This window comes from Diabrotica undecimpunctata, chromosome 8 (assembly GCF_040954645.1).
Source record: "Diabrotica undecimpunctata isolate CICGRU chromosome 8, icDiaUnde3, whole genome shotgun sequence".
NCBI classification, from domain to species: domain Eukaryota; kingdom Metazoa; phylum Arthropoda; class Insecta; order Coleoptera; family Chrysomelidae; genus Diabrotica; species Diabrotica undecimpunctata.
This window is the reverse complement of record NC_092810.1, coordinates 104,545,480-104,560,569: the sequence shown is the minus strand read 5'-3', so window position 1 is coordinate 104,560,569 and position 15,090 is coordinate 104,545,480. Positions and strand designations below refer to the sequence as shown.

At 33.4% G+C, this 15,090-nt stretch overlaps 1 protein-coding gene across 1 annotated transcript; it reads left to right on the top strand.

Moving 5' to 3' along the window:
* The first annotated feature begins 347 nt into the window (after nt 1-347).
* LOC140447806 (uncharacterized) lies at nt 348-12,986 on the top strand. The gene is made up of 2 exons (XM_072540674.1): nt 348-865; nt 10,138-12,986. The coding sequence occupies exons 1-2, from the start codon at nt 586-588 to the stop codon at nt 11,379-11,381; spliced, it is 1,524 nt and encodes a 507-aa protein (XP_072396775.1). The 5' UTR covers nt 348-585; the 3' UTR covers nt 11,382-12,986.
* The last annotated feature ends 2,104 nt before the right edge of the window (nt 12,987-15,090 follow it).

Sequence of the window (15,090 nt, the reverse complement as noted above, 5' to 3'; positions counted from 1 at the left end):
ACTGCTTTTCATCTCTATTTTGAAATTAACTCTCAAATTCAATCGCTTTTTATCTGTTCTTTAACGTACTTACCTACTAAAATAATTTTAGTATGGTTATTTGTTTGTTAAAAAAAACCAAACGATATTTTTAACTTAGGACCTTTTTAATTAATTATCAGTACAGAATTGATATACAAGTTATATTAAATTTTACAGAAAAAATACAATTCATACAAAACAGATTCTACTTTAAAAATGATTACTTCGTTTCTCAGTGTAACTATAATTTGACTACAGTTTTGAACGACTTCCTCATTACTTTTCTTAGTGTACTAAGTAGTTTAACTGTCACTGTCACTCCGAAATTCTGTTCTGTCCTCCAGCTCCAACATCAAAGCAAATCAAAGCATAGATAAAGAATTGAATCAAAGGTTCCGATGGTTCCGACTTTCCCACAGCCCACCATAGATAAAGAATATATATTACAGCCCACAAAGCTTTCTCTTCTGGTCTGTTTGGTATGGTGTATTCTGTGTCTAAACTAATCATTGCTCCAAATTATTATTGAATTACATCCATGAAATCAAAATCAAGTTTAGCTAAATGGAAGTAATAAAACAAGACATCAGTGAGGACACCTGTGAAGTAAAAATTGAGAATAATGGATTGGATGATGCTCTTTTGGATAGCTTTAAATATGAAATTAAGGAAGAATCCAATTTAGAAAATATAGATTATACTTCTGATTGTTTAGCTTTGAAGGAATTTCCAGTAAAGACTGAAGTAGAACAAAATGGAAAGAAGGAATTTCCAGTAAAGACTGAAGTAGAACAAGATGGAAAGATACTTATCTGTTTTAAAGAAAAACAAAAAACCAAAGAAGGTAAGCACACACCTACCCCAATTTTCATAAAATACAATGTAGACATAAGTAGTGCTGTTTACCTCTTCAAGATCTCTTGGATTTTAATCATGGTTACTAGATGCTTACTAAAAATGAGAATACATAAAATGCATTCTGCAATGTTTATTTTACTTCACCTTCATGAAAAACATTACAGTATAAAGTGTGAAACTTAATATTTGTCTACATGTCTTACATTTAACCACAGGGATACTGTTAAAATACAAAAGACATTTTCTTTTCCACCAAGAGCTGCTTTACTTTCATCCCACATCATGCAATATACTGAAGAGTGGAAGGAATCATAAATTGTAAAGTTAAAAGTCCATGATTTCCTCTTATAAAAGATGATGCTGTTTTTAATCCAAGGTGTAGTTAAGCACTTCTGAATATCACAAGTCAAACTTTATATGTTGGATTATCGTTGGAAAGATTAATATGTTGATTTTTTAAATCATATCCTTTTTTTGACGCTGCAAGATGCACCACTTTATCAACTGTTAGATTATTTTTTTGCTCTGGATTTAGTACATCTTTGAGCCTAGCAATAATAAATCACAAGTGTCTGTATGTGTTAAATTGTTTTTTATATACATCATTAAACACAAGAATGTTCTTTGTGCTCCATAATCATATTTACTTATTATACTCATTTATTTACTGCATATAACTAAACAAAATTGAAAAAAACAAAACTCAATTTGGTTTACAATATATGGTGCAAGGCACTGTCTACAGATGGTGCTGTAATGTTAGCAAAGCTCACAGAGCGCCCATTTTATTTTAAGCCCTCTGCCTCTAAATAAAATGTGACATGATACTTTTAGAATGTTCTTATCTTTGTTATTTTTTGAATAAGTAAGTGTATAGTACCAAAAGTGCAGTATAACTACAGTATCATCCCAATATTGACAAAAACATGTTATATTTGTAAACATAATAATTTATTGAATTATTATAACATATATTATTTAAATTTAATGCTAATCCACAGTAAAGCCTACTGAGATTGAAATATTTGTTGTGCAACAAATTTGTCCAACAAGTCCAAGGAAGGTTTAAAAGGTGAAAAAATAATATGATGAACTTATAAAGAAAATAGTAGAAGCAACAGTTTTATTTTCCCATACATACAAACAGTTACAGTAGAGTTTTATATAAAATGCTTTATACAATTCCACCTTTACAGTAGTAGTTCTTTAATCTATGTATAAACATAAAATGACATTCAGTAAATGCCATTTTTTGAAATTTTGAAATATTTGTAGAAGTCCAAGGAAGGTTTAAAAGGTAACAAAATATGTTTGTAAGGAAAATAGTGGAAGCAATATCAATATTATTTTCTCATACAAATAGTTCATTATACTCAGTGAACTAGATTTTCTGTCTGATCCATTCTATTCTTTTGTGATCTGTCTTTTTTGTGTATGCATTGTCTCTATTGACCTTTGAGTGTGTCAGCTGTATGTCATAATTGAAAGTATACATTGATTGAATGCTCTTTTCTTCTGGTCGAGTAGCATTCTGGATTTAAATATTCGAGTATTTTTACCAAAAGATGCTCAGCCAATTACATTCTTATATTGATTTCTGGGAGTAAGGAACCAGATTTGTGTATTAATTGTCCCAGGTATACATACTCATCTACTTTTTCAAGTGCAGTATTGTTAATTATTACATCTTAGACATCACTAGCTCATTGTATGTGGTTTTTGTTTTTGCCAAGATCATTTTTATTTTGTAGTTCTGCAGTAGGGATGCGCAATGTACATTGATGATTGAAAAACATCGATGTTGAACACTCAATGGTCAATGTTTTGCCATCGATATTTAGGTATTTGTTAACATCGTTAACATGTTAAATAAAAACATCAAACACCATTTAAGTATAGATTACTGCTTTCCTGGCTAGTAATTTATATAATGACACACTTATTGAAGTTTCAAGGTAAATCCCAGAAACAAAACAGGATAAAAGGAAAGCTGCTATCAAAACTTACTACAAGATATTAATAAGCATTATTGGGGCTTATAATTATAATAATATATAATAATATATTACTTATTTGTTTGTTTTTCTAATAATTTGGTTGTCTTTAAGATATCTATCATGAGATAATTTTTAATTGTTTAATATTAGGTTATATTAGGCCTTTGTTGTTGCTATTAGTTCAGTTTGCTGACTATATTTTCTAGGGTTACAGTGAAGAGCTTTGGGGATATTGCGTCTCCTTATTGGACGCCTGTGGTAGTGGGAAATTCTGGGAGTGTTTTCATATGCTTGTGCTTTTCTATACAGTGTGTTTCACAACGAGCTTACACTATCTATATATCGGAATCTACTTACATGATATTTATGAAAATTGGTTTATTGAGATTACGAGTTAGGACAAACTTAAATAAAATAATTTTATTAATTACTAATAATTATTTTGACAAAACTTAATATTTTTTGAGTTATTCATATGTTTTCAAAAATTTTGATGGCAGAGACAAAATTTTTAAAGTTAATAGCTCCTTCATTTACAAATTTATTGTCTTGAAAACCTTTGCACAAAAAAAGTAGGTAACATTTTTTCAGGAATTTACATTGATATCATATTTCTAAATATAGGGTGTTCACAAACAATATGCCATTTCTTTAAATTTCAAAACACGGTAAGTCAATTATTTTAAATGAAACATCCTGTATTTTATACTTGTAATGAAAAAAGAAATAATTTTTTTTTCAAATTTAGCAAGCTGTGTATGAAGATGTCACACTTGTCGTTATTTCTGGTTACTGGCACTTTAACGAAGTGCTAGAAATGGCTCGTGTAGAAATAAACAATGGAGGTTATGTAGATTTATTTTTCATATACTAGAACATGTGCCTTATTTGCTACAAGGTATCTAGATCGACCACGACGTATCCATAACGTTATAAAGAGAATACTTCAAAATTTAACACATTTTAGTTTTTTTGAACAATAAAAAAGTCAAGCACACAATTTTTTTGTTCAATTCCACATAAGAGGTCTGGCTATTAAATAACGGGTATGCTTATGAAAAAGAGTTTTATTTTAAAAATTATTCTACAATCGAATGCTCTCCTTCAATATATTTCCTTTCCCTCGCCACACACGTTCCATTCGTTTTTCCATTGGCCAAAGTAATGCTAGAAGTCTTCTATTATTAGAGCTTTTAGGAACTACACCGTTTTTCGCTTCACCTCTTCCATCGACTCTAACCGGATTCCTTTTAAGGTAGACTTGATCTTCGGAAACAGAAAAAAGTCACAGGATGCCAAATCAGGCGAGTACGGCGGGTGTTTGAGCACTAGAATGCCTCTAGCGGCTAAATAACGCTTCACCGACAGCGCGTTATGGGCAGGTGTGTTGTCCTGGTGCAAGATCCACGGCTTGTTTTTCCACAACTCCGGCCGTTTCTTACGAACTCGCTCGCAGCGTTGCCAAAACTTTCAAATACTAAGTTTGGTTTACAGTTTGACCCTCTGGAACCCATTCAGTCAACACTATGCCGTTAATGTCGAAAAAAAAAAAACGATTAGCATGGCTTTAAATTTTGATTTTGACATCCTTGCTTTTTTCATTCTTGGCGATGTAGGAGTTTTCCAGTGCATGGATTGTGGCTTAGTTTCAACATCGTATTTGAATATCCAGGTTTCATCACAAGTGATGATGTTTTCCATTGATTCAGGCTCTTCATGTAACTTTTCAAGAAAATCTGATCAGATCTGTTGACGGACGAGTTTTTGGTCAGAGGTCAAACTTTTTGGGACCAACTTCGCACAGACTTTCTTCATGTTCAATTCGTCATGTAAAATTTTTCTGTCAGTTTCTTTATCGGCGTTTACAGTCTCAGCAATCATCCGAATGCTCATACGATGATCTCCGCGCACAATTTCATTTGTTTTGGTCACTGTTTGCGGAGTTGAAACAGACACAGGTCGACCTGGACGTTGGTCATCTTCGGCGCTCTCGGCCTTCAGAAAACCGTTTATACTATTCGAAAACACGCGCATGAGATAGAGAATTCTCACCATAGACCTCTTTCAACAAATTATAGCACTCAGTCGGAGTTTTTTTTAATTTAACGAAAAATTTCACATTAATCCGTTACTCATGTTTTTCGTCACACATTGTTATCGGCACGAGAAAAAACCGGTTCTTTTGTAACCTCTACAGAAAAATACTACTACAGCGACAAACGCGTGTTTTCGTACTTCCAGCTCTCCAATGCTGCATTCGTTTCCCACTCTTCCCCTCTAGGACGCCTAATACGCGCGACGTCTCGTTATTTAATAGCCAGACCTCGTACATACGTCATAACAACTTATAACACGTGTTCAAAATTCTATCTTTGAACTTCCAAGCATTTATAGAGTCTTTTTATTTTGTTGTAAAGGGATGGGAATATACAAATTTCATTTTTTATGTAACCCCATATAAAAAAAATGGGTTCAGTAGCTGGTAAGTGGAGGTAGTCGGTTTGTTTTTTTATCTTAATATATTCAGTATGTCCTCCGCTATCATTTAACGCAACACACGCTCTAATCGGATCAAAAACAACGGAGATATTATGATGTAATGGCCTTTTGACAATGCCGCGTTGTGTGTTTTTTTCTGTCTCAACATATTCGTTACTCACTCTCTTTTCCAATGATGTATCATACGTCACGCCCTGACTAACTATTCTAATCCCACCACAAAACGCTCAAAAATATTTTGCTTAATAAAAATCTTATAATACAGTTACAGTACGTAAAATATATTTTTTGAAAATCTAGAGGGTGCCTCGACTGTGATTTATAAATCGCTGAATTATATCAGTTTTCCTATGGATGATATATCGAAACTACTTATGTGATCGCTCTTTTGCTTCAATCGAGAAGTAAACGACGACAGCATTGTTATTGGATTTATCCATTAACAAATCAAAGATTTTTTAAATGACAGTTTTATATATTATTTAAAAGATTTATGTGAGCATCATAATTTTTTTTTTCAATACTACTGCATGTCAAAAAGTAGTTTTGATGAATCAACTGCTCTGAATCAATAGTACTCAAAACGCACCCAACATTTCCAGCATATTCGTTGTCTTATATTTTAAAACAATTTAAACCTTGGATTATTTTTCAAAAATTTTTTTCTTTATACATTTAAAAATCTTATTTGTTAGAATTTCTTTAATTTCTTTCTTATTTTAAAATCCCTACATTGCAAAAATAAATTTTATAGAAGGCTTTGCCATTTAAATTTTCACTTATTTTTTAAAAAATAAAATCGGAAAAAACTTTATTCCTTTTAAACGAAGAAAATTATTTAGAGCCAAGTAGTATTAACAAAAATGCTTTTTGTTGCTATTGATTTTACGCTTCAAAACAGTAAGGTATTGTTTTTTTTTCTTGTTTTTAAATTGATATAAGTATGCTAAATAAGGTTTCTCTTGTAAAGAAAAAGTCACCAACAATCAATATTAAGGATCTACCGGAAAACATCCCCATTCAAATTTTATCTGGAAAAGTCGTTAATACAAAGTACGTTGAAACAATTGTGTTAGACTCGTAGACAAAGCTGTGTTTCTTCCGCAGAGGGTTCCCGATGCATACAAACCGCATTTAGAAGAGTTCAGTAGCAGAAAATATAGTGGTACAGGGGTAAAGTGGACGTAGGAAAGACGCATTCACTAGCATCTTTTGTAATAACTGAACATTAAAAGAATAGAAGGCGAGAGACAAAAAGAAGAGGGCGAGTGATTTTCCTTTTAATATTTTAATTTGTTTGTCGTAAAGTGACTTTTTTAAAATGTCTTTGAATAACATCGAAAATATCATCAAACAATCAGACTGTGTTGTAATGGCCATTAAAAAATTACGAAAAATTTTATTTGACAACTTTACAATTCGAGATGTGAAATTATGGTTACAACGTTTGAGGAAACATATTAGGGCATGTAATACGGCAATTCGTAGTAGACAGCAAAATAATTTATTGACTGCGGTTTTAAGAAAATTAGAAACTAACGTGGGACATTTAAAACGTTTTAGAAAATTAATTTTAAATAGGCATGTTGGGATGGGACTTAATTTAAGCTTAGGTCAGAGGGTTAAATGGGAAAATGTGCTGAAAAAAAAGTTACGAAAGTTGGTTTATTTCTTACATTTAGTATGTCTAAATCATAATAAACTCCAGTAATGGCTCACCTCTTTCATTGGTGTTTGTACTACCCCAAGTCAGATTGTGCACATTCGTATTACAGCCAATAATCAACTACAGTCCATTTTTTGTGCAATCTCTCAATAGCTGTCCCAACTCTCTTGATGGTGGTTGTTCGGGATCATCATACGGGATGTACGCTGATTCCAGAATTATCTTCATCTTAACCGTCGGTAAATCTCTGAAAGAGAAATTCGTCAATGGAAGCATTTTATTATGTCGTGTGATTATTATGCAATAATAAGTGGATCGTTTTATTGTCATTTTCAAATGGTTCCATAAAATAAACAAAATTGTTTACTATTTAATCCACATTGCATTGTCAGAACAGGTTGCCAGAGGCTATCCACAGGGGAGTTCTATCTCCTCTCTTGTGGAATCTGGACATGGATAGGCTGATAGCTACACTGAGCAAAGACAGGTATCATCCTAGACGCACTCATGGAAAAAGCGTAGTTTAAAACCAGATATGATACATTATCACGTACACCAACGTGTTGGTGGACGACCTCTGCTTCGGTAGGCATCATCTCTTGGTCTCCATTCCAGTATCCGCTTTGTCCATCTATTATCTGTCATTAAAACCAGATATGATACATTATATTGGACTTATAGCACTGGCAAAACCAACAATTACCTATGCATTAGTGGTAGGTGGCCAAAGGCGAAGAAAAAAAATGCCATCCTCAAACTAAGAAACATGCAAAGACTTGCTTGACTCAGAATCTCAGGGGCTATATGTTATAAATGAAATTTCGGATATCAAATGGATGATGGTTTTTGACCATATGGTACCCAGATATAGCCCTAAAGTGCCTTTCCAAGTCGTATACTGATATGGGTTCCAGGTCAACGAGGAACATTCGCCAACGAAAGAGATAATTCACTTAGTAGAAGAGTATGAGTTACTAAGTACTTAGATCCAGAGCTGGCCGGAAGAGTGTAAAAAAGCATCGTCCGCAAAAGCCTGGATCCGAAGGCAACATAACTCTTACGGGGAAGATGTACTCGATCAAACACACAGGGCGGTCATGGTCAAACAGTACTTCTGATAACAAGCAGGAATTAGCTCAGAGCCAAAACCGGTCTCTTTACTGGCGATGCGCCAGTCAAGGGACACCTGCATACAATGGGACTGTTTCATGGAGACTTAAGCTTCAAACTGTGTAGCAGAAAATCTGAAATAGTCAACCATATTTTGCATGACAGCGAGATATTAGATCGCAAGCGGCAAACACTGTTTGGAGACAACCAAGGAACTCCAAAAATATATGCTACTCATCGACTAGACCTGTATAAGTTGGTACAGGGTTTCATAATCGTGGAATGGGTATTATGAAAGAATGGAAGATGTACAATAAGCCGATTGGCTGCAGTACCACCGGTTTATAACAAACTTCTTCCAAAAAAAAAATGTCTTGTCAGATGAGAATGCTAAAAATAATCTTTTACCAACCGACCTCAAGCTATAATAGTCTAAGATCAAACTACAAAATGGTAATTAATTTTTTAACAATATTTCGTTCATTTATTTTTTAAATAAAATACACTGCTCATCATATATATGAATATTTTTTTATACCATATTAAAACTAATTTTTTTTTAAACGTTAGTGTGCAACGACACTGGTTAGACAAGTATAGCAATGTCAAACAATGGCGTTGCGCACTAGTTCTCTTTTACTTTGTCTTTGATACCATTACCATGCAACCATATTTTTTTAGGCAACCTTATATCATCATATTAAAAAAAAATAGCTTTAATTTTATATAAAAAATATATGACTAGCGTATTTTATTTAAACAATCATCATCCAGCCTGAGTCCACTGCTGAACATGGGCCTCTTCCTCGTGTTTCCAACCCCGTCTATCTTGCGTCGCTCTTATCCAGTTTTTATTGAGTCTTCTTAAATTGTCAGTCCATCTTGTAGGTGGTCGACCGACGCTTCTCTTGTCTTCCCTTGGCCTCCATTCCAATAACCTCTTTGTCCATCGCCCATCTGTCATTCTGGCTATGTGTCCTGCCCATCTCCATTTTAGTCTGGCTATCTTCTCGATGGTGTCAGTCACTCAGGTTCTTCTCCTGATGTCTTCGTTGGTTATTCTGTCTCGCAGAGTTATTCCTAACATGGACCGCTCCATTCTTCTCTGCGTGACTCTCAGTTTGGTAGCTGCTGCTTTTGTTAAGGTAAGTGTTTCTGCTCCGTACGTCAAGACTGGGAGGGCGCACTGATCAAATACCTTTCTCTTTAGGCATGTGGGCAGCTCAGTTTTAAAAGTTTCTCTCAGTTTTCCAAATGCTGCCCACCCAAGGCCGATTCTTTTCTTCAGTTCATGAGTCTGGTTATCCCTGCCATATCATAATTTCATGTCCCAGGTATTTATATCTATCTACGAGTTCTATTTCTTTCCCACCAATACTGATGTTCTGGTTGGGTACCAAATTTGGTACCCAACCATTTAAACAATAAATGAACGAAATTTTTGTTCAAATGAATTACCATTAATTGAATAAGCACTATTTGCTGCCACTTTTTGACTGGCAACCTATTATCAATGTATTCTCCTATTTTTCATCATCATTAACCTGTATGCGTCCACACAGATGGACAGACACTCTTTCCATCTGTCTCTGTCTTGTGGGGCATGAACGTAGTGATCTTGTAGTGGGATCTTGGACTATAAGGAATAGAATAGAATTTAGGAGTAAGCTTAATAATTTCCACGTATAACTTTTGCTGTAGCAACAATGATTGTGATGTGATGATTGATGTTAAAGATCATATATTATCTCATTTGATCGCTATGACTCACTTATATATTTTACTGATTTCCAAAGACTTGCTTAAAACAAAGGTGCATTACTTACGCATCCACAAGACAGGAACGCAGGCGCCTAGAATATATTTAGTATATTATTGTGTAGATTTTTGCTGTCTGCAAAAGTATTTTATGTATTCTGCTTTACTTAGTTTATTACTTTGTATCTGATTTCATTTTTCTCTTGTAACAAATGGTTTGTATTTTAGGTTTTACTCAGGAGGAGAACAAAACAAAAATTATGGAGATATTTGTTGAACATTCATATTCATTCCATAAAGGACATTATATGAGTCGAGACGCGGAAGAGAAAACCATAAAAAAATATATAAAAGTTCAGACTGCACAGGAACCGTACAATTGTGAAATTTGTTTCAAGAAGTTTTCCCAAACATCTACATTAAAAAGACATTTGATCTTACACGCCGGAGAAAAATCTTACCAGTGTGAAATTTGTTGTAAACAGTTTAGCCGAGCATATTCTTTGAAAACCCATTTGAGAGTTCACACTAGTGAAAAGCCTTACAAGTGTGAAATTTGTTTTAAGCAGTTTTCTATAAGAAGTAATTTGAAAAAACATTTGGCAGTGCACACTGAAGAAACGCCTTACAAGTGTGAAATTTGTTTTAAGAAATTTAGTCAAGTAGGTAATTTGAAAAGACATTTGAGAGTACACACTGGGGAAAAACCTTACAAGTGTGAAATTTGTTGTAAACAGTTTAGCCACGAATATTCTTTGAAAACACATGTGACAGTGCACACTGAAGAAAAACCGTACAAGTGTGAAATTTGTTTTAAGAAATTTGGTCAAGCAGTTAATTTGAAAAAACATTTGGTAGTGCACACTGGGGAAAAATCATACAGGTGTAAAATTTGTTTTAAGAAATTTAGTCAAGCAGGTAGTTTGAAAACACATTTGAGAGTGCACACCGGAGAAAAGCCTTACAAGTGTGAAATTTGTTTTAAGCAGTTTTCTATAACAGGTTATTTGAAAAAACATTTGGTAGTGCACACTAAAGAAACGCCTTACAAGTGTGAAATTTGTTTTAAGAAATTTAGTCAAGCATGTGATTTGAAAAGACATTTGAGGGTGCACACTGGGGAAAAGCCTTACAAGTGTGAAATTTGTTTTAAGCAGTTTTCTATAGCAAGTACTTTGAAAACACATTTGGTAGTGCACATTAAAGACAAGTCTTACAAGTGTGAAATTTGTTTTAAGCAGTTTTCTACATCAAGTTATTTGAATACACATTTGTTAATGCACAGTGAAGAAAAACCATACAAGTGTGAAATTTGTTTTAAGCAATTTGCTCGAGCAGGTAGATTGAAAACACATTTGAGAGTGCACACCGGAGGAAAGCCTTACAAGTGTGAAATTTGTTTTAAGCAGTTTTCTGTAGCAAGTACTTTAAAAAGACATTTGGGAGTGCACGCGGGGGAAAACTTTAAATAAATAAACAAATTTTGGAAAAAAATCGATTGTTTAAATCAGCGATTCCTCTTCTACTGAGTTTAAAAGTCTAATCCAGGCCCTTTGTCCGTATATGTAAACAAAAAAACCAAAGTATAACGAATTCTACTTCGCAATGATAAAAAGAGCCCATATCGATAAGAGTTAAAAAGTAACATTGCGATAGACGCCTGGTTAACACGAGCTGGTTGTAAAAAAGTAAAAGTAAAATCAAGCGACAGTAATCATCATTATATAACTTAACGCAGGGGTTCTATAGCAAGTACTTTGATGCAAGTCAGTCGTCTATTGTTAGAATTCTAAAAAAAGAGAACCTCCATCCTTATTACTTCACTCCTGTTCAAAATTTACTTCCAACAGATCTTCCACGACGGTTACAATTTTGCCAACGTATTCTGAATAAACATTGCAATGACAGACACTTTATTAAGAATATTATGTTCACCGACGAAGCAACTTTTACCAGACGAGGGGTTTTTAATTGGCGAAATAGTCATTATTGGGAAGAAGAAAACCCGCATGCTATTAAAGCTAGACATTTTCAGCATGAGGTTAAATTGAATATTTGGTGTGGCATTATAGGCGACCAACTTCTAGGGCCTTATGTTCTTCCTCCGAATTAAACGGAGATTCTTATTTATTTTTTTTGGAAAATACTCTTAGTAATATTTTAGATGATCTGTCACTGGATGTAAGCAGAAAAATGTGGTTTATGCAGGAATGGAACGCCACCTCATTTTTCATTAGCTGTTAGAAATCATCTTAATGACGTATTTCCTCAACGATGGATTGGCAAAGGCAGTGATTTTCAATGGCCACCAAGAAGTCCTGAGTACAACCCGCTAGATTTTTATGTTTAGGGACATAGAAGTCCTTAGTTTATGCCAATGAAATTAATACACGAGACCAACTTTGGAGATACATTCAAAATGCAGCTAATCTTATAAGGAGACAGAATAATATTTTTTTTAACGTCCGAAAATCCTTTATAAAAAGAATTAGAAAAGGCATAGAAATCGGAGGAGACCATGTAGAACATTTAGTTTGAGTTTTTGTGAGTTCTTTTAAGTTAAAGTGTGTTTAGTTTTGATTTATCGTCAAAACGGAAACCTTACGTTAGTTGCAACTTTGTTTATTAGTTTGGTATTTGATAGTGGAATTGTAAATAAAATACTATTTCTTGTCTAAGATTATGCCTCTGTGCCAATTTTGATAGCAATTTATAAATTTACAGGAAAACTATTAGCAAAAAACGAAAAACAAAAATTAACTTTAACACCCTGTATCTTTTTTCTCAGCAACATTTTATTAAGGCATATTTGGCCCAATAGCCATATTTTGGTCCAAATAACCTGTCCTTAGTCTCTGTCCCAATAGTTATGACTCACCCTGTATAACTTAACGCAGAGGTGTCCATGTCGAGCAGGGTTCGAATTTTTTGAAACTTATTCGATGCGCTGAAATCTATGTAAAATAAGAAACTTGAAATATATTTTTGTTAGCTGATATATTGTTTTCCAATTTTTTGTTTTATCTATTTAATATTTTGTCTGGGCAATAATTAAAAAATAAAAACTACAAGTTTAATTCGAATTATATTGAAAATACACAAAGATGAATTAATACACAATTAATGCTTGTTGTTACCCAATGAGAGGGTGATCCTGATGCTCTGATACCAATTATTCAATTCGTGATAAACAGCTATCAAAAACTTTTTTACGACCGTCCTAACAAATAGTCTAGGAATAAATGATGTTAGGCTGAATATTACAATAACATTGTTACATTCTGTTGCTCCAGATCCAATAGTTACCAATGCAGGACATGTTCTTACAAGACGTAAAGCTTTACTGAATAAAAAGCAGATTCTGAGAAAAGAGCGCAAATTATGCGCAGAAGAAGCAATACAATTTATGAGTGCAAATCATGTGTTGGTGAACCCAGAGTATATACCCCCCTAGTAAGGTAAATGCCGGAGAAAAAGTGGGGAGAGAGTTTCTAGCGCCAAATAAGTTCGGAATCGGGAACTAAAATATTTAGCGGCAAATTCAAAATGGTTCTGAATTTAAGGCGGGAAATTCAAAAAGGATATACTGAATTTTAGGCGGGAAATTCAAAATGTAAATTTCACTTCATGACCAAATCATATGACAAATCACATGATAAATCATGTAGTGTAAAGTGTGTATAAAAATTTATTTATGTCTGTAATTTATAAAATTTGGGGAATCACAGAGGTATAATATATTATATAGATCTAAGTCATCACTGCCATTGTGGTGGTCTTCACCTGTATCTCTGTATAGGAATCTGTGTCCACGAAACTAGGTTCCATTCTGAACTTAACCATCTATTTACTGCAACCTACAAAATGATATATGGAATTACACACAAGCAAGCAACCAAAATAAGTAAGCCCTACCTGGTTGCATACCCATATGGACATTCAGGCATACAATTCATTGAGGTGAGAAGAATTGGTCCTAGTAAATTAGGGACCACTCCTTCGAGCCCCAATGCTCCCCAGGCTTTCCTCCACCCCCCTCCTGATACTACGCTGATGTGCTATGGGAGGCTACTTTCATCTATATATTTACTGAATAGTGCAGACTGCAGAGCAGCATGAGTCGCTTTAGTCCTGCTATGCTACTTATATATGTGTGTGTTCATGTCTGTGTGTGTGTACGTGTGCGCATGTGTGTATATGTTGGAGCTTTATTATTTATCTAATGTATTTTATACACAAACATATATAAATAAAAAATGAACTATTTTTATGTGTAAAATAAAAGTAAAATATGTAACTATGTACAATAAAAGGAAAATATGTGACTATGTATAATTAAAGTAAAATATGTAACTATTTAAAGAAAAGTAAAATATGTAACTATGTATAATAAAAGTAAAATATGTAACTATGTACTACAATGGGGAGGGAGACAAGGACACACCATTTCTCCCAAACTGTTCACCCTTGTTCTATAAGACATTTTTAAGAAATTACAATGGAACAACAAGGGTATAAACATAATTTCTATAAACTTAACAGCACAAGGTAGCTACAGATGGAAGCAATTGTGAGAGAGGAGCAGATTTAAAATGTTTGATGATGAAGATATATGTAAAACAATCAAAACAATTTTAAAGATTCTATATGAGTCCAGTAAATAGAAAACACAATTTTATTTGTTTACAACAAAATGGAAAAATGAAATTATTTACAAAAAAAGCAAACACATTTTTTGTAAAACATGTATACAATATAAAAAGCGAGAACTATAACATACAAATTGTACAGTTTTATACTGGAAATAATTTAATTACATTTATCACCTGTACTTACAAAATTGTTTTCTCCTTCTTTCATATTTTCTATGAGCAATTAATGTCATAGGATCTATTTTAGTGCATTCTGGTTTACTTTTAAGAAAGTTAATAAATTTCTGGTCTCTGCCATTTACAATTGCATTTACACTTTTACACCACATATACAAAGTCCTATAAATTTACATATTTCCGTCTTACTACACTATGATAGTACCCTTTTATTTTGTTCCATTTTAACGATCGTGGAACAATGTTTAAAACTTTTTTTACAATTCAAGATGATTACAACAAAGACAAAACAAAATTAAATTTGCAATGGCGTACCAACACCATTATTCATTCTTCATCATCTTCTCTTCAC

Bases quoted from the DNA above. Each gene is read 5' to 3' on its own strand.
- LOC140447806 (XM_072540674.1), top strand. From the start codon at position 586: ATGGAAGTAATAAAACAAGACATCAGTGAGGACACCTGTGAAGTAAAA. The intron at 866-10,137 runs GTAAGCACACAC...TTTGTATTTTAG, and splicing joins AAAACAAAAAACCAAAGAAG to GTTTTACTCAGGAGGAGAAC.